Here is a 24,666-nt window from a genome sequence, read left to right on the forward strand (position 1 = left end):
AGTTGTCTTTTTTAAGCAAAATTATTGGTCCTATTTTTTTAATATTATTTTTCGATTTTTTTGAGTTTTTTTTTTTTTTTTTTACTTTTTTGGACGCCCAGAGGTGATTTGAAAAAATGTTTTTAGGAACTTTTTTTTTTCAAGCAAAGGTGTCAGGGAGGCCGGTGGCGTCATCAGAAGCAGTTATTCCTCTGTCCGCCGTGCTGAACTCTTGTCACGTGACCTTTCTTGTAGATTAGCTTCCGCCCGCACTTGATCTAATTGTTTTCCCCCTCCCTTTCTCTCCTCCACCATTGAACAGACACACAACAAAACCGCTTTGGCTGCACTCTCAATTCAACAACCCAGCACTGCAGACGAACCATTTTGTTGTCCTTGTGCTTTTTCCTGTGTCTGCTGCTTGTTTCCCTCCCAATCTCCCATCGCCATTTTTATTTCTGTCATTCACTCGACACGGTGGAATAATGGACACCACTGACTACTTGGAAAATCCCCTTTATAGCGAGCTGAAACAGTTCTGCAGGAAAGTACAGGAGGCTTACAACGAGCTCAAGGAGGACCTGACACCTTATCGAGATGATCGGTTTTACAGGTGCGCCACCTTCTCACACACAATGCCATTTCGCTATTTAGCTCATATATTTCATTTATGTATTGGTATTTGTCCCCAGGTTGTTTTAATAGAGTATTATTCAACAAAACACGATCGAAAAAAGGAAATAAAACTCTGTTGACAGACCATAAAATGAATGTCAAGTGTTGTACAGTTTATCCTTTTTAATACAAAATACAGGCCCAGTAATTCATTTTGTACCTACCAAGTGTGTGCTGGACCACAAAATATACATTTACATATTTTTTTCGAAATAGAATAAAACCTTTTTACGTCATTATACGATCACCAGTCACTGCGCTAGAATTAAAAAAAGCCCAAATCAAATGGTGGCCATTAGTGACGTGTCGGTCGTGAAAGAATCGGCTGTAAGAGCCGGCTCTTTGAGATGAGCGGCCGGAGCCCTTCGCGTCGTTCGGTGCCAAATGGGAGCCGATTAGTTTTTTCCTCTCCTTTTGTTCTTTTAAAGGCGAATGTCATTGGTCAAAATGTATGGCTGCGTCTCTGGGCGGGGTTAAACACGCTGTGGTGGTCTTAGAGCTATACTTCGTGAGAAATTTGCATGAGAATATTGAACCTATTTTGACCTAATTTGTCTATTGAGATGGGTTGTATTTTATAATGTAACTTAATGTATATTTGGAGCTGTTCATTGAGGTTTAAATAAATCTATTTAAATAATAATGAACATTTGATATCATGTATTTTTACATTAGTAATTAATTTTACACATTACACATAATTTGGTAATAAATTAATTTAAGACAACATAAAAAAACGGGGAGCCACTTGGGATCCGAAAGAGCCGGTTCTTTTAGTGAGCCGAGACAAAAGACCGATCTCTCTAAAAAGAGCCGAGATCACTGGTGGCCATTTCATTGTATTAGGCATGCGCGAAATTCTCTCCCGGTCACCCCACCCCCTTTGATGACGTTGAACTTCCGTGTTGCAGTTCGCGGATGTTGTCACAAGTGCTTTTCTCACCGCCGAAACGGCCGTTCAAACTGGATAAATGGAGCCGTAAGTGTTGAATTTATTAAGCGGACACACATTAAATGTATGAATAGTAAGCGTGACAACTATGCCATATGCTACTTTTAGCGGAAGCTAACGTGTAAGCTAATGTATGTCGACATGCCTGTATTGTACCTGGCGTTTACAGGCTACTGGTGCTCTCTGTTAACCAAGGTTGACCGTTTCTTGTAGTTTTAATAAGTTGAATCATTTGTATAACATCTATCCCCACATAGATTGGCGCCCATGCGTCTGTACACTCTGTCTAAAAGGCATTTTGTGTTGGTGTTCGTGGTGTTCCTCGCTTGTTTCGGCCTCACAGTCTTCATTGGAATTGCAGGTAAGGGTATTGTACTGAATGACAATGCAGCAACAGTGCTGAGTTAACAACATACAGAGGTAGAGAGTGATAAAACTGCCTGCATCCATAGTTCAGCAACGCATGCTAATAGTTGGTTGTCATGTTGGTGATCTAATATGAACTTGTCTTTGCTGCTTCTTGCATGACTTCTTGTTAGGTCCCAAGATTCTTGCTGAGCAGGTGCAGTTCGTTGCCAAGAACGTCTCAGTTAAGGTAAGATGAGAAGGTCTATAAAAAATCTACACTTGTTCAAACCATTGTGGTGGTTGTTAAATTACAATATAGAATGGTATAGAATGCCATTTAATGTCACTATACACATGTACAATGAGATTTGAAGCAGCTCCTTCTCTGTGCAGACACGTATGTAAAGGTAAAAATGTAGAATGGAACGCGAGAGTGACAGGCGAATTGGTGCGCCGTCTGCAGTGATGCAGACTCTGCATCGGTCCGTTATGGTGAAGAGGGAGCTGAGCTGAAAGCCAAAGCTCTCAATTTGCCGGTCAATCTACATTCCTACCCTCACCTACTGTATGGTCGTGAGCTTTGGCTAGTGACTGAAAGGACAAGGTTGTGGGTACAAGCGGCCGAAACGAGTTTTCTCTGTAGTGTGGCTGGGCTTGTCCCTTAGAGATGGGGTGAGAAGCACTGTCATCCGGAAGAAACTCGGAGTAGAACTGCTGCTCCTCTGCATTGAGAGGAGCCAGATGAGGTGGCTCAGGCATCTGGTTAGGATGCCTCCCGGACGCCTCCCTGGGGAGATGTTCATGGCACGTCCGATCGGTAGGAGACCTCGGGGAAGACCCAGAACACGTTGGAGAGACTATGTCTCTCAACTTGCCTGGGAACACCTCGGAATCTGCCAGGAGGAGCTGGACAAAGTAGCTGGAAGAGGGAAGTCTGGGCTTCCCTGCTTAGGCTGCTGCGCCCGCAACCCGATCTCAGATCAGGGGAAGAAGATGGATGGATGGATGGATGGATAAAAATGTAGAAAAAAATATATACACCGTACACTTTATGTACACATTTACAGCATACCTGTACAATAAAATATTAGTTCAGAAAGGTAAGATTGGGGTGATATGTTAATGAATATAAGTAGTGGTATGATGTGTTTCAGTCATATTTGGTATTGCACATTTGTAGATAGAGGGAAGAACGTGTGTGTGGGGGGGCAAGGGGAGGGCGGTGGCATCTGTGCATTTTGGAGTTCAGTGTGGTTATGACTTTTGGGGGGGGACTTCTGTTTTTCAGCCGTGTGGACCTTGTTTTCTTTTGATAGTTATTTACCAAAAAGCATGACACCCATTTGTTTGTACAAGCACAGTTATGTTTATGTCCTGCTATCACAAATTGAAGTTCATACAAGTCCACTTAAATTACAACCTTTTCTCATAATGTTACTTTTTTTGTGTAAAATTGTGACTTTTTGCTCATAAGATCCATCCATCCATTCATTTGCTCTGCCGCTTATCCTCACTCGGGTCGCGGGTATGCCGGAGCCTATCCCAGCTGACTTCGGGCGAGAGGCGGGGTACACCCTGGACTGGCCACCAGTCAATCGCAGGGCACATATGCGCATAAGATTTTCAAAATATCTTTACTTGTAATTGTATAAATTTGACTTTTTCTTCAATGTATTATGACTTTTCCCCCCTGAAATTGTTGCTTTTATTTCTCATTGGTTTTTGTTTTTCTTGCATCACAACTTTATTTTTGCAAAAATATCACTTAGTTCCTCATGATGTTAGTATGACTTTAAAAATGTGACATTTGCCGTATAAAATTCAGACTTTTTCCTCATGAAAGCACAGGGTTTTTTTCCTTCCAACATTACAACTTCTTTTTCTTGTAACATTTGGACGTTTTTGTAATATCACACATTTCTCCTTCTTCTTTTGAGCTTATTATGTTATCGCAGTGACAATTTTCTTTGTGGTGTTATGATTTTTTTTTTGTGTGGCCCTAATACGCCCACATACTATTCCAATGTATTAAGTAATGTTTTATTCATCTATTATTTCAAGTACATGTAGTAATGTCATTTTTTGCAGACTGGGCCTTTCAACTTACATTCCCCGCCTCTAACCACGTATCATCAGCAGCTGTGGCTCACTTGTGTGATGCAGGCTGAACACATTAATGGTAAGAGTACATCAAAAGAAACCGTAGCAACAACACGCTTCACAAAAGCCCTGACACGGAGAATGACCTGCTTGCTGTTGTTTCTGTGGCAGTGGGCGACTTCCAGCAGCCTTTTGAGATCAACGTGGAGCTGAAGGGGGTGGTGCAGGACGCCAGCGTCATGCGCATCAACAACATGCACAGCAAATCAAGAACGCTACACTGCGGCGAGAAGTGTGACGAGATCATCGTGCTGCATCTGGGCTTCCTGAACTACAACCAGTACAAGGTCAAGGTCGGCTTCAAGGGCCTTGAAAACATCACTTACAATCTTAAGGTCAACTTTGTGGTAAGTGCACACACAATCTGTCGATACGTTTGAGCCCTGCTTTGCGATGAACAAGTAACATGTGTGTCTAGTGGAAAACCTACAATCCCACCTTTTCCCAAGTGGAGATCTGGTTCCGCTTTGTCTTCGTGGTGTTGACATTTGTGGTTACGGTAAGTGCGTTTGGTAATGAAGCTGGTTTGACATTACCTCAAGCACCCTCATACCTTCAAGCAGGATTAAAGGCGGTGGTTCTAACACGAGCCTTTCTTCTTCCAGTGTCTTTTTGCGCACTCATTGAGAAAGTTTTCCATGAGGGATTGGGGCATTGAGCAGAAGTGGATGGCCATCCTACTGCCTCTGCTGCTGCTGTACAACGGTAATCCGCATTCATTTATATCGCCCTCCATTTTGGTTTTGGTAAGGTTACTATATGTTGCGTGCGTCTTGAAGCAATATACAGTACGTGTATATTAGCCAGGGGAGCAATTTATTTGGGCTTGCTGCCTGAATGGGCTGCTTTGGAAATTAAAATAGTAACCAGGCAAGCACATCAAACAAAGCAGGTGTCGTTGTCCCACAAATGCTCAAGACGATGCTCAAAGACATTATTGTCAACATCTTTTGAGACCAAATAAAACACTGTTATGATGATATATAATAATAATAATAATAATAATAATAGTATTTTTCTCGTCTGCTTGTTTATCTATTTCCATCAAAGCGATCCTTGGATAGTTGTAATAAAATATATATATACACACACACTATAATAAAAAAACAACATTATACATATTTTCAAAGACAAATCTTTGTGTTTTTATTAGTTATTAGTGTGAACATTTTAGCTTTTTTTTAAAGTGACATTATGCCTTTTTGCTTTATTTTTCCACATTTGCTGAGTTTTAGTTTTTTTTGTCCATGAGGTCAAGTATGTCAAAATGAACAGTGACGTACGATCATGTTTTTATTTTGTCATGCAGATCCATTTTTTCCATTATCCTTCCTGGTGAACAGCTGGTTTCCTGGGATGCTGGATGACTTCTTTCAGGCTCTCTTCCTATGCGCCCTGCTGCTCTTCTGGCTCTGCGTCTACCACGGCATCCGCGTTCAGGTAGGAAACGTTTCCACTTTGTTTATCTGGAGGGGGGCGGTCGAGGAGCTGCACGGTGGCCGAGTGGTTAGCATGTTGGCCACGCAGTCAGGAGATCGCCAAGACCTGGGTTCGAAATCTCCGCTTGGGCATCTCTGTGTGGAGTTTGCACGTTCTCCCCGTGCGTGCGCGTTTTCTCCGGGTACTCCGGTTTCCTCCCACATTCCTGTGATTGGCTGGCGACCCGTCCAGGTTGTACGCCGCCTCTTGCCCGAAGTCAGCTGGGATGGGCTCCAGCATACCCCCACGACCCTAGTGAGGATAAGCGGCATAGAAAATGGATGGACGGAGATCAGTTGAACACACTTTTCTGTATTTTCAATCTTTAAAGAAGCAATTGTCTGGAAAATGTCACAAAGGTCAGTGCTGAGGCTTAAACCCATCCACCATAAGAGTCCAAGCAATATCCTACACTCGGGTTCCACCCTAGCAGGGGTGGGACCGCTCCCCTACATGGATCAATGGTGCGGCCCTGTTCTATCTGGTTCCGTCGTGTCAGTCTACATCACAGTTTTTTTGTTAGTAATATTCATTTTGTTTTTACTTTAATATATTACTATATTATTTAGCGTAAACAACGGTAAATGTTAATAAAATTATTGTAAAAATATGTTTTATAAATTACATTTTTTTATATTGTAAAAATATTTTTTATATATTACAATTTTTACTTATTTAAATATATTTACATTAAGTAAAAAAAATATATAAAATTACAGCATACATGTAAAAATACAATAATGTAAATATAATTTTACAATAGCATAAAAGTAAAGTGTGTGTGTGTGTGTGCTTTGTAAGTGAAGCAAGCTGCAGCTGACAGATGAAGACAAGCAACCTGTCTGTACAAAGTTCAAGCAACAGTGCTTCTATTGTTTAATTCAACTGTGCTTCTATTAATTCTAAACATGTGTTGGTGTGTTATCGCTGCTCATCAACGGCTTCATTACAACCCAGTTTAACGTGTGTGTGTGTGTGTGTGTGTGATTTGATTCCATAGGGCGAGAGGAGATGCCTCACGTTCTACCTGCTGAAGCTGGTCATCGTGGGCCTTTTGTGGCTCTCAGCCGTCATATTGGGCATATGGCAGACGTGAGTTTGTCCTCTTGAGCTGTCGCCGGTGAATCATACTAGCAGTGACGATACCGGCTCTTCCCCTTCTAGGGTCAATGAACTCCAAGACCCCACCTACCAGTATAAAGTGGACATACACAACTTTCAGGTGAGCGTCTGTTTGAGGTCAGCGGTTGTCATGATGCCACAAATGAAAGTTGTTTCATCGACTCTACAGAGCATGAAGGTGTTCTTCCTGATCGTGGTCGTCCTGTACGTCCTCTACTTGGTCTTCCTCATTGTCAGAGCTTGTTCGGAACTCAAGAACATGCCCTACTCAGGTATCACGCATGGCCACACCTCTTTTTAACTCTAATGCTATAATAGCAACAATGGAAATACAGCTGTCCTTTGCTACATTGCAGTTTGAACATTGCGCCCTTGGTCTATCGCGCTTTTTCAAATGTGAATTAATAAATAGTTGCTTTTTTGTGGTTGAATACGGCCTATTATTAGTAAAAACAACCAAACCCCGACACATATAAGCAAATTCTACATATTCTTGGCCTAAATTAAGCATTTCCAAGCATAAAAATGACTAAAGGGCCGCACGGTGGCCTAGTGGTTAGCATGTTGGCCACACAGGCAGGGGATCTGGGAGGTCTGGGTTCGAATCTCAGTTCATGTTCTCATCTCACATGCATGTTCTCCCCGTGCTTGGCTTTTCTCCCAAACATGTATGCTGGGTTAATTGGTGACTCTAAATTGTCCCCAATGACTATATGTGCCCCAAGTTAGCTGGGATAGGTTCCAGCACACCCCCGCGACCCTAGTAAGGATATAGCGGCATAGAAGATGGATGGGTGAACTAAAACACAAATACACGGCAGAAGAAGCATTCTAATTGTGACTGTAGTATTCTACATTGGCCACTTGGTGTCAGTAATGGACGTGATTGCCAGAACAAACGTTTCTTGCAAGTTGAAATGATGTCACAACAGCAGCATTATTCCTTCTCCTTACGTAACATTAGGTATGCTAAGTAAATGTTTGTGCAACGTTCTCGGTTTATTTTTGTGTAAAATGTTGGACTGTGTAACTTCTGTGTAGATCTGCGGCTCAAGTTTTTGACCGCGCTGACATCAGTGGTGCTCGCCATCAGGTGTGTTATAATGCAAATGCTGCAACCTTAAAAGTGCTCATCAGAATAGGCTGGAATGCCCTTACTTTTCCCGTTTGTATCCCAGCTTGGTCATTCTCTACTTGAGGTTTGGTGCCAAGGCGCTCCAGGACAACTTTGTGGCTGAGTTGTCCACCAACTATCAAAACTATATCCTTTTAAAGGCCGCCCTTTATGCTGTTTTTTCACACAACGGTGTATTGGAAGTGTGTTGATGCCGGAATTTAGACTGCGCTAACATGCTGATTTGTATGTCTGTAGCTTTAATGCTAATGAGCTGTGTTTGTCCATGCCTGCATGTGTGTCTGTGTGTGTGTGTTTCTGCAAGAAGTGTGATTGTGCACTTAATCCACGTTTTACGTGTACACCGTAAATCTAGACTAGTCCAAAGTAACAGATGCCATGTTTCGCATACAACAACATAACATTAAGGAGTGGGACAGCAGGACACAAGACACTAGCGTAGTGCTAACATTACACTCGCACTTTAACAGCAACGTCTTGCTAGGTTAGCTGATTCGCTGAAGAAGACGATCAAGCTTACAGCTCCCGGCTTCTGATAGTTAGCAGAGCGCCAGCCTTTTTTAAAGATGTGCAGTGAAGCCTCCGCTCAAAAGCGGCGCAAACACGTGTTGGAGAGATTTTTCTCCACGAGAACATCACTTAAAAAGTCACTTGTGCATAATAAACAGCCTCAAGATGTACTTTGAATGTGCACTGTTTATCTTTAGTAGCAAGGCATCCTTAACTCCAGACTTACCAGCCGAGTTTTTGTCCTTTTACGGCCTCCTCAACTTTTACTTGTACACTTTAGCGTTCGTCTACTCTCCCTCCAACAATGCCCTTTATGGTAAGTTGTATCCCACCACTTCAAGTCCACCGTAGTAGTGCGCTGTTGATAGATGCATGTGTTCTGTCAGACTCCCAGTTGAAGGATAATCCCGCTTTCTCCATGCTGAACGACTCGGACGATGACGTAATATATGGGTACGTGTTCAGTCAATTTCCTGCTTTAGTGGGCAGCAATGTCAACACGACGAATGTTTCTTTGTCCTTTTTTTTTTTTTTTTTTAAAGGAGCGATTATGAGGAAATGGCTTTACAAAATGGACGTGCAATTAAAGCAACCACCAACTTCCACGACGAGAGCGACAGTGACTGATTGGACTTGGCTGGAAAACGCACCGAAGAATTTGTCGTTTGTGTAAATAAGACGTATTTTCCAAATTATACACTGCAAGTGTATATGAATTTATTTTTTAAAAAAAGGACCACTTCTCCAGAATGTACTGTCATTTCACTGGAAACGGTGGCGTGCCACCACTCAAAACGTACTTTTCTTTCCATGCACAACCAGCATTTCTTCATCGCCATGGAGTAATAGCGCCGCACTCGAAAGGGAAAATTAAATTATTGTTCAAAACCAATTTTTCATGGAAGACAGGTTTAATATTTTATTTCACTTCAACCACGTAAACATTTTTTGTAATCTTACAGCTATATTCTTGCAAAATGTATCACACTTTTGACAGAATATCACATTATTATTATATTACAATTTTATTGCTGTTTGTAAATTGTAGTATTCAGAATATGAATTGTATTCTCAAAAAATTAGCATTATTATTATTTATTTTATTTAATACACTCCTCATCAAGATTTGAAGACCAGTTGAAAAATTGGAAGAATTTACATTTTGCACTAAGTAGAGCTTCAAAATGCAAAATCAGGAGTGTTCTGTTTGTTTCTCTCTGTGGCCCCAATTCTCCTCTGAAACACTCAAAAAACCTTCAAAGGAAGGGGAAAATTGCTAATATTAACCTGGGAATTGCTTTTCCCTTCATGTACTTGTACAGCCAATCTGTAGTTATGCCTTTCTGTTAAACTACTGATATCTCCGTACTGTCGGTCATTCCAAGCTGCTGCCAAGTTTGACCAAAGCACTTTGATGGTTGGGATTAAAAAGCAGCGGCCACATCTGAACTGTAAATCATGTCAAGTGCCAAAGCTCCATTTATAAGCCACATTTGCGCTTGATGTTTTTTTAAAAATGACAATGTGGTGGCAGAATCGGATGTGTCTTTCTGTGAACACATTTTTTGTAATTGCACTTGTGGAGGCTTTATTATTTATTTGTTAGAAAACATTTCATACTGTACAGGATTTGTATCTACTACTGAAGTATCATGTTGAACATAATTATGGTTAAACCACTGGCCAGACATCTTTGCCTTTCTATTCAATATAAACATATTCCTCTCCTTGCACCAACATGCCAAACATTTACCACCCTTTGTTTTGTCAGACGTTTACGAAGGCACATCAACGTGGTGCCTTCCCTTGACATACTCAAACTTCCTTTTTAGGAGTCAATTTATTGAACATGTACAGGTATTTCAGTGTGAGTGTAGCCTTGGGTGGTTTCATGAGCTTGTGGGTCCTGGTGTGTTTCAAATAAATTGGATAAAACCTGCACATTAAGCTTTTTTTTTAACTGATAGAATTATATTTGATTACACATGACACAAAAATGGTAATATAGCCAATATGGCCAAACATTGTTTTTTTAGATAGCCAAGCCAAAAACACTGACAATGCAGCACATGGACTTGTTCTCCCATTTCACCGCACAGCTTCCTGCCAAAAAAGACAAGATGCGCATTAGGCAACTATAATCCCCCATTACAGTAAAGTATAACGTAATGGAAACAATAATGTACCGTCAGTTGAGTTGTCCCAGAAGCACGAGCTGGCCGTCTGCAGACCCGCCCCGTTGTTTTGCATGATGACACAGGTGACTTCAAAGAAAATAACACCAATTGTCTTTAAAATAGCACCGAAGCCATAAGGTGATTTATTTTAAAGCACAAACCGATGTATTTGAAGGGCTTTCCAAGCTTGCAGAGCTGACTGAGGCACTGCTCCACGATACCGGTGCTCCACTGATTCACTCTGATGTGTTGATATGTGTGTCCTCCAATGACTGTTTCTATGGACTACAGCACGACAACACACACTTGTAGTCCAAAATGTACTTTTAATTACGAATTCAACCACTTTCACGCGTTTTTTTTTAATTCAATAGCCAATTGCGTTCACGTAGTAACCGTTCGTGGTTACCGTATCCTAGCAACCTAGACCTAGCTAAACACGAGATAGCTACCGGTTAGCTTGTAGCATAGCAACAAAACCCAATAAGATTGTTACTTGATTGTATTTTTGGACATTTTATTTTATCCCACTTACGTCTTTTATTAGCTTGGTCACGTCTTCCACGACAAAAGTAGTCTGTTGGTGAGACAGAATTAAAGAGTGCAGTAACCATCGTTTCATTTGTTGGCGTTCACTGTGGAAAAACACTTTTCGCTCTCGGTTTGAGGCAATGGAGGTTATAAATAGACAGTAGCACAAGTGTAATTGCAAATAAGTTATACTGTATCAATATATGTCACTCACTTCATCTTCTGCGATTTCGTCCATGGTGTGCAAAGAAAGAAGTAGCGCAACTAGAGAGCAAAACTTCCGGTATGGTTTCCACACAATAAAAGTATAAATATCACAATAAAACCATTCGCATCGAATCGATTATGTTAAACAAAGCTTACATTGTGTCACCGAATGTAGCAAATACGTGTCCGTTAAATCAGTTGAAATGACGTTACTTCGCCTCATTTAATGTATGAGTCATCAATATAATGTAATCAAGGGGAAGCGTCGAACTAATTGACTAATATCGACGTCATCAATACTTATATCCGCCGATGTCGACCACGTAAACGCTGTGCACACTACGTTAACTTTCGTGATTAATATAACTGAAGTATTTGTCGACAAGTGGTGCCATTTTCGCTGCCGTGCAGTTTTCTTGTTAAATTGACAAGTATGTCTTCGATTTGATTTAAATACATCGTTCAATCTCACCTTTAGACCCCATACCTAATATATTCCTTGAAAAAGTTATCACCCCCGTCCTTCACTACAGGCCTATTTTTTTTCCTTTTTGTGCTCTTGTGTGTAATTATATACATTATATGAGAGGTTCGGATTCGCGTCTCTGTTGGAGCAAGTCTGGCATTTGTTCTCCCCATGTGCGGGTTTTCTCCAGGTACTTCCTTCTATGTACCAAAAACAAGCGTGTTAGTTTAATAGGAAACTCTAAATTGTACATTGGTGTGAATGAATATAAGGTTGTTTGTCTATATGTATGTGCCCTATGATTGACAGGTGACCAGTCCAGGGTGTACCCCACCTCCTGCCCAAAGACAGCTGGGATAGGCTCCAGTTTACCTGTGACCCCAAAGAGGACAGTTAAGCGGCATAGAAAAAGGATAATGTTCATTTCACCATTTTAATGATGCAAAGAGAAAGAGGTATGGGTCTACTTATCAAGATAAACTAAGCAGAAAATACTCAGAAGCTCAAAACAAAGAGGATGTGTCTTTAAAAAATAAAAAAAAGTCTCATTTCTGGGTGATGGGAAACGAGTTGTGGTCCATCAGCTCTCCCACTCGCTCCTGCAGGGTTTGGACCACCTCTGCCAGGATGAACACGTGTGTGTCATCCAAGTCCTTCAAGATAAACTTCTTCCCCAGGGCCATGGTTTCATCCAGGTACAAGAGGAACTGTTTCATGGCTGGGTCGCTGGGTAAGGAAGGTTAAATATATGTTGGATTTAAAAAACAAAATGCTCACAAAGACAACATTTTGACAGGTGTTGTTTTTACCATTCAACAAGGACACCTTTGTGCACGTTGACCATGTTGACTGGCTAACTTGGAAGATCATTGAAGTGACCTGTTAGACAAAAATATAATATTCAATTAGAAATATAGCATGCATTCAGCACAAAGACAGCACATACACAAAAACTGACAGTGCACGTGAACCTAGTTCGACAATGTAGCTCCATAACGATACAAAGCTAGTGTTAGCCACTGGATGTTACTCCGGATTTAAAACATTTACCTCGATATTTTAATGTTTAGCACCAGCACATCAACTAACTATAGCAACAAAAGTTCTTGATTGATTGAAACTGATGTACTTGACCAACCCAGACTATAATCATCGAATACGCGGTAACGCTAGCTTGTCTGCTGCATTTTGATGTTGACGTACGGCGTCTGTTGAGGGGCAATTGGCTACGTGCTCTATTGCGCATGCGCTTCTGTATGTGGGTGTTTATTGACGCATGACACAGTCATTTGTCAAGAGGTAAGTTTAGAGAAAAATACGTGATGTCAGTGTTTTAAAATTGTAAACCAAAACGTGGGAATTTACTTGTGACAAGCAAATAAATTAAGAGTGCACTTCTGCTTTGACTTGTCAAGAAATACACTATAAAGAGCTAACACGTAACCCTAGCTGGTAGCCAGGTCCGCCAATGGCCAATTTATTGATAATTTCATAAAAAAAAAAATACAAAAACAAAGACTCAAATGAGGCCTCCAGCCCAAAACATTTTATTGTCATCTTGTGAAATGTATGACCAAAAAACAGATAATTCCATTCAGTAGTCAGGCATCAATTGAGAGACGATGTTAGGAAACAATAAAAAGCATAAATACACAAATAAAATTCAAATCTGTAACTTTGATCTGAAACACTGCGAGGTACATCAATGTTATAATAATAATACTTTTGGTGTTAAATAAGCTGGTAGGTCTAATTTAGATGGAAAAAATAAAATCAGGTGCACACCGTTTACGCAAAGTGTAATGATCAACTTTCAAATATTAAATTAGTGAGAGATAAGCATCCAGTTTTCTACTATTACAACTAGCAACTCTTCACTGGTTAGTCATGTTAATTATCATGACACTATGATGACATTTGTGGTTATTTATGAAAATGTGTGGCAAGGATGCTGGTTCAAGTATGTTTGTTCTATGCTAACAGTGGTCGTCAATGGCCGATGGCGCTCTGCAGTGTTTCCCGGATGAACTGAAGGCTGCGTTTGTACAAGAATGACTCCTTCTTCTCTGGCTTGCAGATGCTCAGATGATCCACATCCACTTCAATCAGGTCCCCGATGCCGATATCTGCAACCAGAACCCGGGCAAGGTTAGGAGGAGTCTGTTTTGTTGACTTGAATGCACGCCCGTCTTACTTACTTGCCGACTGTGCTGGCACCACCAGTATCTTGATCATAGGGCCGATGTTTGTGGGCAGCGTCTCTGCAAAGCTTAGTACCTTGATTTCTTCCTCTTTGGCCATGTTCAAGAAGTTCTCATTAAGGTCACGCAGTGCTGGCGAGTCTTAATTAAAGCACATCAATTTGTCGCATGCGTCGTAAGAACATTTACATAAACTTCGGACTTTAATTGCTAACCTTTGCAAAGCTCTCTGACTTCGATGGAGGGGAAGAGGAGATATCGGACATTTACAGAGTATTCTGCCATAAAGGTGCCGTGATGAGGGACGCTGTAGAACAAAATGCCCTTGGTGTTCTTGAGCAGCTCCTGCATATCTGGGTCCTCAGAGGCATCAATCAGCATTTTTTTCACAAGCAAGCCTTACAGGAAAATGAAGAAACATGTCAAACATGGATGTAGTTGGAACACAAGCCTCACAAAGACGCGGCATACCTCCCATACTGTGAGCTACCCAGACCACCGGCCGGTCACCAACCCCCGCCATCTTTAGCTTCTTGAGCAGCTCTCGACTCCTGCTGGCCAAGGACTTCCTGCGGAGAGAAAAGTATGAAAACAATCAGCTACTGTGTTTCTTCAAATAGTGTTTTTTTGTTGTTTTTTTTAAACTGAAGAGTATGACGCAGCATTGACACCACTATACACAGGTCATGTGATGCACTCATAGTAAAGTATTCCTGACCTTTGATTCTCGGCGGGACACTTGGCCATCCAGTCACTGAGGTGGCTATCATATTCCACAGATAACACCCTCAGATGAGGACAATCAGCAGCTAACCATGACTGTCAATGAAAGGACAATGAGCAAACAATCATCACCAACAGGACACACGGGAGTCGTATGGCAACTTACCTTTGGCCAACACTCAGTGTAATCATCCCCGCAGTCTGTATTGTTCCCTTCCTCTAACACACTTCTGTCCCTCTGGCGCCATGTCTTAAAGGCTGCCCCCAGGATACCGTGGATGAACAGCACGTCTGCTTTAATTGGCTGGCTGCAATTGAAGTCAAAGAGTTGGTTTGAAAATAAAAAAAAAACAACAAAAAAACAGTAAGAGCGACCAAAGTGTTTTCTCCTACTTGCCACGTGTTTGCGGGTGGAGGACGTAGACCCCGTCTTGGTACTTCTCTTTCACCGTCTCCCTGTCCAGGTTGGCGAGGGCGCGGGCTGCATGGGACGCCTGCATGACGTGAGGAGACTGCACCACCTCGGCCAGGACCGACACCCACCCTTGAGGTCGGTCAAAACAAAATGGCATTATAAACCGCAATGCCCGTGCTTGTGGTTAAGGAAGACGTAGTCACCAGTGCAATTCCATTTACGTTCTTAACGGAAGAGTTTTTTTAATGATACGCAAGCGGACATCGTCGGCCTGCTTACGTTAACAACACTCACACGGCCTGAGCCGACTAGCATGCGCTGCTCAACGAAGCTAACCCAGCTAGCTTCCATTCATTCTCCCTAAGGGAGGAGTTTCAAAGCTTTTTCGTCAACTTTCTCCGGTGTTTTAGGCTGCCGTTTCGACATGTAGTTCGGGAGGGGGGCGGGTCAGTGTTTGTGACGAGATTCAGCCTCGATTGAGCAGTCCGCCAGGGAAATACTTCCCCCCACAAACGTTCCTTCTCCACATGATGACAGCATTTCACTGACATTATATCAGTTTCCACGAGATTCCCCGTCTAACCATTGATTCCTTTTTTTTTGGCCATTTCCGCAATCCTGTTTCCGAAATCATAGGGCCCTATATGATCTTGTCCTGTCATTTATCTTTCTTTTAACAAAAGACAGTAAACACGGGCATATTTCAGGCATAGTTGCAAATGGTGATTAATTCTTTTGAAAACTGTGATTAATCTGATTAAAAAAATTAATCATTTGACAGAAAAGCTTCAAAACATAAGCGCTATGGTACAATTTGACGCAAGAGATTTACCCGACTGAACGATGGCCTTGTGAACGCTGTCATTGAGCGCCAGGTTCCCGATGATTCGCACAATGTTCCTCTGAATCTTCTGGGAGTCTCTCCTGAGCTGGTAAACTCTCTGGAGGAGCAGGAGACCCCCGTTGGACACTATGTGGTCACAGTGGCTCTGAACCTGCAGGGCATGAAGCCAATGTTAATACCTGATGTGGTTACCTAATTCGGGTCGTTCCGTTGATCTGACCTTGGAGTGCTGGACTAGGGCCTGTAGGCAGAAGGACTCCACCTTCTCAGAGGGGACAGAGGTGAGACTTTGGGCGTAGGGCAGCCCGTTGCCACCAAAGCACCACAGACCGCCCTGCAACAAAGCATCTGATGAGCTGAGGATAAACAAGATATCGCTTCTGTCACGCCGTTTCATGTCCTCTTTACCCGCTGTGCTGCTAACGACTGGGTGCTTTCTCTGAGGGCCAGCGACGTGAAATACTGAACACACTTGTCCACCTCAGACTGCGGCAGAGAGGCCAGCAGCTGCCTCAAACCGTCCTCTGCTGAGAAGCCCTGTGAAGTTAAGGACAAATGGTCGGCTGGTCTTAATTAAGAGTCCGGCTGATACTATTTCATGGCGGCACTTACATCATCAAGGTCAGGAAGTGCAGGCGGAGGCAGGAAGAATCGCACGTCCACCCGTGGAGTCCGAGCAAGGCCCACTGCGGTTCTCTGGTCTATAACCTGGGCCGCGGTCTGATACTGGTAGTCTGCATGGTTGACATTACATTCAACTCACGTCTGTGTCGTTTAGGTGAATAATGCCCGTTGTTATACCGTGCCAGTGCTGATTCTCTGCAAGTTCCTTCACAGCTTGTATTCTGACAGACCGATTGTCGGATTGTGTCCTTTTTAGTAGGACCCATAGCGCCACCTCATGCGGGTCTGCATCCACATGACTGAGCCGCTCTATAAGAAAACAGAAATACAGAAATACTAGGGGTGTCGCGACACACTCGGTTCACGAGACGAGACGATACACGAGATTGGGAACGAAACGAGATTTTAACATTACGTTAAAGAAAAGTACAATGAGAAAATATTGAAAATCTAGACAATATATTGCGATCTACCAATTTAATTTCTACTACATTCCACTCTTCTGCACTCTCTGTGTATGCTAGTGGCCCCGCCTCCACACGCCGAGGCTCTATGACCGACTACAGGGCTCACTTCGTTCATGCCGTTGTTCTGTGGAACAAACACGCCAATGTGCTGAACCCTCTTCCTGCCCGCTTGGCGGCGGGAGACGAGGAAAACAGACCCCAGTATATACTGGGGGCCGGCAAAATGATCAAATTCATTTACATTTATCGTGTGATAAATTTGTTTATTATCGTCCCAGGCCTACTTTCCACCAGACACGAGAAATCTTGTCATGTTTTAATCTCGCTTGTGACACCACTAACAAACACAGTACATATCTACAACTATGTGCCACTTTCTTTGTTTGATGAAGTGCATCTGCTACTCTACCCATGGACCCTACAGAAGCTACAGAACCACACACAAGTTTACAAACCTTGTGGAAGCAGACTTTGTGTCATGGACTTGGCAGCTAGTTTTTTTTTTTAAAGATGGAAAAAAAATGCACATGTTCAGCTTCTCTACGTACATAAAAAATGCACTATTGCTGAATGTTGCTATACTTTTTTAAATATAAAAAATGTAACATCTTTGTAAAGCTGCATTTTATGATGAAGCTCTTGAATTAGACGGATACAGTAGATCCCCGGCCGTTCCACAGCAGGCTTAGCGGCGAATGGCAAAACAACGCACGTAATTGAGATGCCCATAAAAATGACGATTTTTGACACATGGCTCCCCCACCCCAAGATGTTTTTTTCGCTGTGACTATGTCAGAGAAAGTTTCACTTTTGCTTTGCCCCATGTAAAGGGGGACGTCTCAACGCTTAGTGAAAAAACATGTACGAATCGTGGGCTGGTACATGTATGCTGTCCATTTTACATGTCACGTGCAGCATTTATACATTTTTACTCAATTAGGATGAATGAGATGTGTTTTTTTTGCAGAAAAAAATAGACTACTTTTGGGGCAAGACATTAAAAAAATGAATTGTTTGACCAAAAAGCCACAAATTTACAGGGTCACAAATGCCGGATTGCGACTGTGCGGGGATCCACTGTACCAAATGTTGTGGCTGGTGAGTGCATATCACAGAACAGGATGCGTGTGTGGAAAGCAGGTCCTTCCTTTAGCCTTGACAAAAGAATGCACACGTTTTAAAAATGAATAAATCAGGTATATTCAGCCCGGGATGCATCAGGGGAAGTTGTCGTTTCATTCATGCTGTTTCTTACCGTCTAACGACTGGAGCAGAAGCCGTGAGGATATTTCTAGAAACCGTCTCGCTGCTTTATGAAGTTCCCTCCTTGTCTTGTGGGTGAGCCCTGGAAAATATGCCACGTCGCAAAAAGAGATAACTTATGAGGACGTATACATGATAATAACTGAAATGATGTCAGCTGGTATGTGTTGACATGAGAGGGGGTGGTTGACTTCATCCTAGCTGACCTTGACTAGTGGCAGGAAAGACAGTGAAAGAGGAAGGAAGAAAGACAGGAAGTGATGGCAGAAGATGTCACAGAGCACCCGGACAAAGCAGGAATCAACTTTGTGCACACCCAAGAAAGAGACAATCAAGCCGTCAGCATTTTTTAATGTAAGAGCATAATGGAAGCCGTATCGCAGTTTGTGTTGAACCGATAGAAAGTTCAAATGATACTGTTTGTTTTGGTGGTGCTAATATTTACACGTGGACTGGATTCTGCACTGTGATGTCATGATAAACGTTTTTGATCCTGTACCTGCAGCGAGGTTGTCCTTTTCGTCCGAGGGACCGGCTCGTAGATAAATGTACGACTTGTACTTCTCCTGAAGAATGGCACTCGTGTCAATGGTCACAGCTTTGTCCAGGGCCGCCACCTCGTATGTGATAAAAAGGCAGCCTCTGCAGAAGCGTGATGACGACACACGGTCATTGAGGCAGTCCCCAAGTCAAAGTTTCACTGGTGACTTACCCGAACACGACTGCGCCTGTTACCTTGGCAACCTTCCCTAGATGTCAGCAGAAAAACAATCTCACGTGGTTGTCTAAAGCTAAAAAACACACTGTTGGAATACAGTGGGGATGTACAACTCACTTAAATCCTTCCACCGTAGCACCTTGTTGAGACCGGGCACCACAACTGTACTCAGTCTCCTACAGCGGATCAAACACAGGGCAGGTGCAGACATCTTCTCCTGTCTGTCCCCTTGGGATAAAAATAACACACAAACCAGAGCGGTGGGCGAGACTACTGGATGTTTCAAGATCACCGAATGAACAATTCAGCAATTTAGCAAAATGTGACACACAAAAATACGGTAGCGACAAAATCGATTTTTCGATCGATCTAACCTGTGATTATTCAAATGATTGTCCTAAAACGAACGTCCTGTGCTAAATCTCCTCTGTGATTACGCTAAAGCTCCTAGCTACTAAAACTGCGATGCGCTATGTTTGCAAGCGTGAATCCTCAGTATTCGAAGATGAAGTAACAGAATGAAATGAAAGACGAAGCGAGAGTGGCAGTTATCCCCACAGGCATACACAGCTAACACAGCCTCGCATTAGGAGGCTAGCGTGGATGAGACACCCAACCAAAACACCAAATGTAGCTACAGCTAGTGGCTAATCAATCCCTAGAGTAGCCCTTCAAATAAGATAATAGGTCACCGAAAAAACGAGCCTGCGTTCCCATAGTCGAGCGTTAAACACCAACAGAGCTAATCCAACTTGCCTGCCAGCGACCTTTAAAAGGCGTCTACGCGTCTGACAGTCTCCTCAATGCCAAGTTTGTTTACTTCATCTAGTTGCTTACTTACTCTTTTGATGTCAAACTGCCAAATTTCCTCGATTTCTGCCTTGACGAGTTCTAAAAAGTCGAAAGAGTTTCGCCCACTAATGCGGCGCTGTGTTTTTGCAGAAGGTGTCGCACGGAATCTACGTCATCGGTGGAATCCACGCCTCTCACGTGAACTTGCGGCTGCCATGTAAATATTGAAGTTTATAGTTACATAAATATTTGCGATCAGACAACGCCATTTTGTGCATATTTTTTTGTATTTATATAAAAAATTGCTTTACATAGCCGAATGCTTGTCTTCAGCATACCCAATTAGTAACTTAATTTGCCTCATGTAAGTAAAAACCTACATTATTATTTGTAGCTGTTATTATACAATCAGAATTAATTCAGGGACAAATGGCATTCTGCTCTGCAAAGTTGGTCCGGATTGAGGATGCAAAATGTGAATATATACACATTGTCATACTTTGGATGCTTACGTTTATTACAAAGCTACAGTCACACCATAACCTCTGGGCTCCGAACAGCGCAAACTCCAAAAGTCTTTCATGCTGCTTTTTTCCCAAGCATTTTTAAATTATCAAAAGGGACAGGATTGTTTATTAAGCCCCGGGTGACAATTTTAATTGTAAAACTGTTATTTTTACTTAAGATATGAGTAACATTCAGGTCATGCTTGTTTAAATATATATTTTTTGCTACAGTATGACCAGCAGCTTTAGTCTTTGGACTCCATTCCATTGGCATCCTAGGTATGAGTCTCCTGATATGCCCTAATGATGCTCTCGTAAGCAGGAGGCGGGGTCTGTGTAGCCTGGAAACCCCCGACGCCGCTGTCCCCCCAAAAGGAGTGGCGTCGGGGTGGGGTGGCAGCTGTATGAGCTGAGTCGGCGGCGGTTGTCATGATGGGGGTGCGAGGCAACGATGTCTGACTCCCTTCCTCCGCCTCCCGGGCAATTTGGCTGCAGTGAAGGAGCGGATGGAAGGTGGAGGCCCTGAAGCTTGACTTATACCCCAGCGGGTCGAGGGAATCCGGGGTGGAGGTCTGGCGGTGGAAGGTGAAAGCGGCGCTGACCAGGCTGTTGTTGCTTCGCCGGTCGTGGCTGCTGCTGCGGTTGAACCCCGGGTGGTTTCTTGGGGCGGTACGTGACTGGCGAGGGGGTGTGCGCGTGATGCTGGCAGAGCCTGCTCTGCGTCGGGAAAACCATGTGAGGATCACGTAGACCAGGGCGCCCAAGACCAGGCCCACCGCCATGGAAACACAGAAAGCTATGATCAGGGGCACTACGAAAGAAGACATTTAGATCAGGGGTGTTCAAAGTATGGGACAGTGAGTCTGCTCAATAGAGTCTGCCTAAATCCTTCTACATTAACTAACTCATCAAGTTTTTTTCTCCTTTCTCACGGTGAGAACTAAAAATTGACCCACTTTGCTTTTAACATGTAGCTCTTCATTATTTTTCTCAAGCTGCTGCACCACTGGAAGCTCTCTGTGCAACAATTACATGATCTTTCCATAAAATGTATGTATATATGTATAGTACTTTATTAATCCCACAGCAGGGAAATTCACTTGTTACAGCAGCAAGCAAGATACGCAAGTAAAGAATACATAGTGACTACAACACGGTTCAGGTGGTGCAGGTGTTGTAGAGCCTGATATGAATGGTATGAAGGACCTGCGGAACCTCTCTTTCTTATACCGTGGGTGCAACAGTCTGCTGCTAAGGGAACCCACAGTGTCATGTAGGGGGTGAGAGGTGTTGTCCATGATGGATGTCAGCTTAGCCAACATCCTTCTCTCCCCCACTTCCTCTACAGAGTCCAGAGGAATGATTTCTTTATGAATGCTTTAATCTTCAGGAGCGCTTTAGGGCAGTGAAGAGGGGAGTGGTTCCCCATCAAGCATTTTAAAAGCACAAATAGAAAAATATGAACTCCAATCCAAGTGAAAATGATCCAAAACATTGGAGGATTGCTAACAGCATCTTCCTGTCATTTTGACATTTAGGCCTCAGCAGGGGCGCTGTGTAGGGGGGAAAAGTTCCCAATGGCCCCTCCAAAACTAGAGAAGTGGCGACTACAGCTTCCTGGGGGGTCCCAATGTGATTTTTTTTTTCACGGGGCCCAAAATTTCTGGCAGCACACCCAAGGCCGCCACAGCAACAAACTGGTTGCATTTAAATCCTCCAGTGAAAATAAGCCAAACTTGTTTTCGTTGCTTTTGGGTCGAGACCGCAGAAAGAACCCGGTGGTTAAATCCCGCTTGGGATGTCTGATGTCTATGAAAACTAAACAATTTCTCGTCAATGCATTCCAGTGTTAAAGTGAAACCTTTTCAGCTTCTGAGGAAGCAGAAAGTGGACTTAAGTTTAAAAATCACCTGTTATTATCATTTCCATGTTTACCTGGTAAAAAAATGGAGGCAGTTTCTCATATTTCTTGTCATTTATACCCCTCAGAGAGCCCATGGAAAAGAGCTGCTGAAAGATAAGAAACGTTTACTGTAGAAAACTCACCAGCATCAAATGACTGAAGTATTTCCATGAAGAAATTAGTGTTGTTTACAGCCATGACTTTGCCTGCAGTGTCATCTGAGTGCTTCTCTCCCCCCAACTTCTAGTCTATTTTTTTTATATCTTAATGGATTTTCCTGTCTTTCTGCAGACCTTCTTTCCTGTTCTCTCCCTTTCTTCTCTCCTCCCCTCACTCTCTCGCTCTCTCTCCATGTGTGTCAGTCAGCCTCCCTCCGAGAGACCCGGCCCAGAGGCGGACTGGCGGCTAAACTCTGGCGGCTTGTCTTGTTTATGGAAGCGGAAAAACTCAGCTGTCACGTTTCCTGCTTTTCTGCTTGAAATGAGCTCCAGGAGAGGCTTATCTAAGCAGGACAGAGATCCTGGCGTTGGCGAGAGGGAGGGTTGACTTTATTCCCTTCCTCTACTATCACTTCCTTTGGGTTGATAAATGTTAACGCCATAGAAGTAAACCAGTCAACACTGCATACAGAAAATACTCAAACTAGCACTATAGTTAGTAATGGTGTGCCTGAGTTTGTGGACATCGGCAGTTTTTTAATGTTCCCTAGCCAAAAGTCTCACATTTTCCACAAAGTCTGCCAGGTCAGTGGTCGTCTGGCCCTTTCTGGGTGTCAGGCAGCCAGTAAAAACATTAATTTTGATAAGACTGACATGGAACTCTGGAACACGGCGGCCATTAAATGCATTTTAAATCAAGTCATCAATGATACCTGCATAGTCAGCACTGTGTGTAATCCTCTCCATCTGAAATCTATCAAAGCAGACAAGCTTGTAACCTTGTTGGTATGAACATATGCTGCAAGCCCAATTTCCATGTAAAAATGATAAGAAACCAGCCCCAAGCATTTGTTTTTCTACTAATTTCCACTTTCACATAGTCTGTTTTCATCTTTACCAGTAGATGGGGTAATAGTCCATTGTATTATGTGTAGTTTACTGTGCAGCCATCCTTTAAACCAGTGGTTCTCAGTCTTTTTCCAGTGAAGCACCCCAAGGTCTGTCTTCTCTGTCCAGAACGCCTACATTTCTTTCTTAGAAGAGTACTCTTTCTCTTTGAGGTGCAGGTAGATCGGAAGAGTTAGCCCGTCCGTCTGTGTTGTGACATGCTCAGTGGCTGCTTGGTTTCCCCAATGTAAAAATGGGTGCATCGGTCACTGCACTGGACAGCATACACCAGATTGTTTTAATGGGCATGTGGTGTCCTGTCTTCGGAGTGTACCAACCTCTGTCTCAAAGTGTTACCAGGTTTGAAGCATACTGGTATGCAGTGCTTGTTAAAAGAAAAAGTCATGTAAAAGTAAAACTGGTAATGAGCCTGCTTCTCTCTTCTTCCTCATCCACCTTGCTTTGCGTCTTTCTGGAACGAGATGGACTTTTTTCAAATAACCAGCTGGGGTAACCACAGGTTTGAGGGCATGCCTTAGGTGCTAATGCTCATTCTGTTCGGCCTGTGGGCCGGTGAGAACATTATCAGCTCTGTGTTGTAGGGTGCTGATGACACCCAGTTTGTGTTCCAGTGGGTAAAACGTAGTAAAATGACTAAATCAGCAGGGGAATCCTATTTTTGATGATATCTCTTTGTGACTATTCTGAACTCCTGTTTCCATGCCAGCGTCAGCAGAGAGGGCTCTCTTTGGCAACGAGTCAATTTCATCACACAACTTTCTAATAAGCTTTTCACAGAACGCTGACTATGCAGCATGGAGATTAAGACAGCAGAGGCACGCTTGGCTCTCACGTCTGTTTCACGTTGGTGTGCCACAGTCCTTCATTTGTTGACCCCTTCTGCTTTACCTCTGCAGCAGTGAAGCGTATCTTCGCTCCTTGGCTGCATCTGTTTGGTCCTGAGGGGCTGTCAATGGTAGAGGTCACCCTGAGCCCATGCTGCATAGGAACGGATGGCCTGGCCTCACTGCAGAGGTACCGCCCCACCCCAATACTGTACATCACATTTCAGTGCCACAAGCACGAAACATGTTTTTTCTCTGCATTGAAATATGGAATGCTTCTAAACGCACACACTGAATGAACGCCATCATACATTTGACACCGTTTACAGCTAATAGGATGCAATTTTTGACTTTTGAAATATGTCATTCATTTTTTGTTATTTGCCCAAAATGTGAAATTTGATAGACCGAATAATTTGCGTACTTTGTTTTTTAAAGGCTTTGTATTTTTTTATTCGCATTTTTTACATTTAATTTTGCTTTACAATTTTTGAAAATTACATCTGACCTTTTTTTCTACAAAATGTCTGCTTAGTATGCTAACTCGAAGCAGGATTTTAGTTGATTTTGAACAGTAT

The 24,666-nt window shown here is 42.8% G+C and overlaps 5 protein-coding genes across 13 annotated transcripts; 1 reads left to right on the forward strand and 4 right to left on the reverse strand.

Annotated features, from left to right (window-relative positions):
• The first annotated feature begins 213 nt into the window (after positions 1-213).
• Positions 214-10,301, forward strand: tmem181 (transmembrane protein 181). 2 transcript variants are annotated; one of them, XM_054761901.1, is made up of 16 exons: positions 214-592; positions 1,864-1,967; positions 2,146-2,201; positions 4,043-4,133; positions 4,226-4,461; positions 4,533-4,613; positions 4,720-4,819; positions 5,424-5,554; positions 6,594-6,685; positions 6,758-6,815; positions 6,885-6,987; positions 7,757-7,808; positions 7,894-7,976; positions 8,587-8,676; positions 8,747-8,813; positions 8,903-10,301. In XM_054761901.1, exons 1-16 carry the CDS (start codon positions 465-467, stop codon positions 8,985-8,987), a joined length of 1,557 nt encoding a protein of 518 aa, XP_054617876.1. In that variant the 5' UTR covers positions 214-464; the 3' UTR covers positions 8,988-10,301. The 2 variants fall into 2 exon arrangements, with proteins under 2 accessions (XP_054617876.1, XP_054617877.1); XM_054761902.1 differs by lacking the exon at positions 214-592 and adding an exon at positions 620-1,633.
• On the reverse strand, positions 9,300-12,003 carry dynlt1b (dynein light chain Tctex-type 1b). Of its 3 annotated transcripts, XM_054761908.1 has the most exons (5): positions 11,283-12,003; positions 11,073-11,114; positions 10,699-10,822; positions 10,547-10,624; positions 9,300-10,463 (listed from the first exon to the last, which is right to left on the reverse strand). In XM_054761908.1, the coding sequence occupies exons 1-5, from the start codon at positions 11,304-11,306 to the stop codon at positions 10,393-10,395; spliced, it is 339 nt and encodes a 112-aa protein (XP_054617883.1). In that variant the 5' UTR covers positions 11,307-12,003; the 3' UTR covers positions 9,300-10,392. The 3 variants fall into 3 exon arrangements, with proteins under 3 accessions (XP_054617883.1, XP_054617885.1, XP_054617882.1); XM_054761910.1 differs by lacking the exon at positions 11,073-11,114; XM_054761907.1 differs by lacking the exon at positions 11,283-12,003 and having other exon boundaries at positions 11,073-11,245.
• A 152-nt stretch (positions 12,004-12,155) lies between these two features.
• On the reverse strand, positions 12,156-12,972 carry gtf2h5 (general transcription factor IIH, polypeptide 5). 2 transcript variants are annotated; one of them, XM_054761911.1, is made up of 3 exons: positions 12,880-12,972; positions 12,551-12,620; positions 12,156-12,467 (listed from the first exon to the last, which is right to left on the reverse strand). In XM_054761911.1, the coding sequence occupies exons 2-3, from the start codon at positions 12,583-12,585 to the stop codon at positions 12,287-12,289; spliced, it is 216 nt and encodes a 71-aa protein (XP_054617886.1). In that variant the 5' UTR covers positions 12,586-12,620; positions 12,880-12,972; the 3' UTR covers positions 12,156-12,286. The 2 variants fall into 2 exon arrangements, with proteins under 2 accessions (XP_054617886.1, XP_054617887.1); XM_054761912.1 differs by having other exon boundaries at positions 12,792-12,949.
• A 288-nt stretch (positions 12,973-13,260) lies between these two features.
• On the reverse strand, positions 13,261-20,097 carry serac1 (serine active site containing 1). Of its 2 annotated transcripts, XM_054761899.1 has the most exons (18): positions 19,838-20,097; positions 19,114-19,224; positions 18,991-19,027; positions 18,778-18,920; positions 18,271-18,360; positions 17,471-17,506; positions 16,726-16,857; positions 16,537-16,658; positions 16,333-16,461; positions 16,145-16,258; positions 15,913-16,075; positions 15,059-15,209; positions 14,832-14,973; positions 14,661-14,761; positions 14,414-14,511; positions 14,158-14,340; positions 13,940-14,083; positions 13,261-13,867 (listed from the first exon to the last, which is right to left on the reverse strand). In XM_054761899.1, exons 2-18 carry the CDS (start codon positions 19,205-19,207, stop codon positions 13,731-13,733), a joined length of 2,016 nt encoding a protein of 671 aa, XP_054617874.1. In that variant the 5' UTR covers positions 19,208-19,224; positions 19,838-20,097; the 3' UTR covers positions 13,261-13,730. The 2 variants fall into 2 exon arrangements, with proteins under 2 accessions (XP_054617874.1, XP_054617875.1); XM_054761900.1 differs by lacking the exon at positions 17,471-17,506 and having other exon boundaries at positions 19,838-20,093.
• Positions 20,098-20,152: 55 nt separating this feature from the next.
• myct1a (myc target 1a) lies at positions 20,153-23,179 on the reverse strand. Of its 4 annotated transcripts, none has more exons than XM_054761904.1 (3): positions 23,069-23,179; positions 22,230-22,301; positions 20,153-21,105 (listed from the first exon to the last, which is right to left on the reverse strand). In XM_054761904.1, the coding sequence occupies exon 3, from the start codon at positions 21,074-21,076 to the stop codon at positions 20,570-20,572; it is 507 nt and encodes a 168-aa protein (XP_054617879.1). In that variant the 5' UTR covers positions 21,077-21,105; positions 22,230-22,301; positions 23,069-23,179; the 3' UTR covers positions 20,153-20,569. The 4 variants fall into 4 exon arrangements, with proteins under 4 accessions (XP_054617879.1, XP_054617880.1, XP_054617878.1 ...); XM_054761905.1 differs by lacking the exon at positions 23,069-23,179 and adding an exon at positions 22,390-22,626; XM_054761903.1 differs by lacking the exon at positions 23,069-23,179 and adding an exon at positions 22,390-22,626 and having other exon boundaries at positions 22,230-22,304.
• Positions 23,180-24,666: the final 1,487 nt, after the last annotated feature.

Source organism: Dunckerocampus dactyliophorus, chromosome 19 (assembly GCF_027744805.1).
Source record: "Dunckerocampus dactyliophorus isolate RoL2022-P2 chromosome 19, RoL_Ddac_1.1, whole genome shotgun sequence".
NCBI classification, from domain to species: Eukaryota; Metazoa; Chordata; class Actinopteri; order Syngnathiformes; family Syngnathidae; genus Dunckerocampus; species Dunckerocampus dactyliophorus.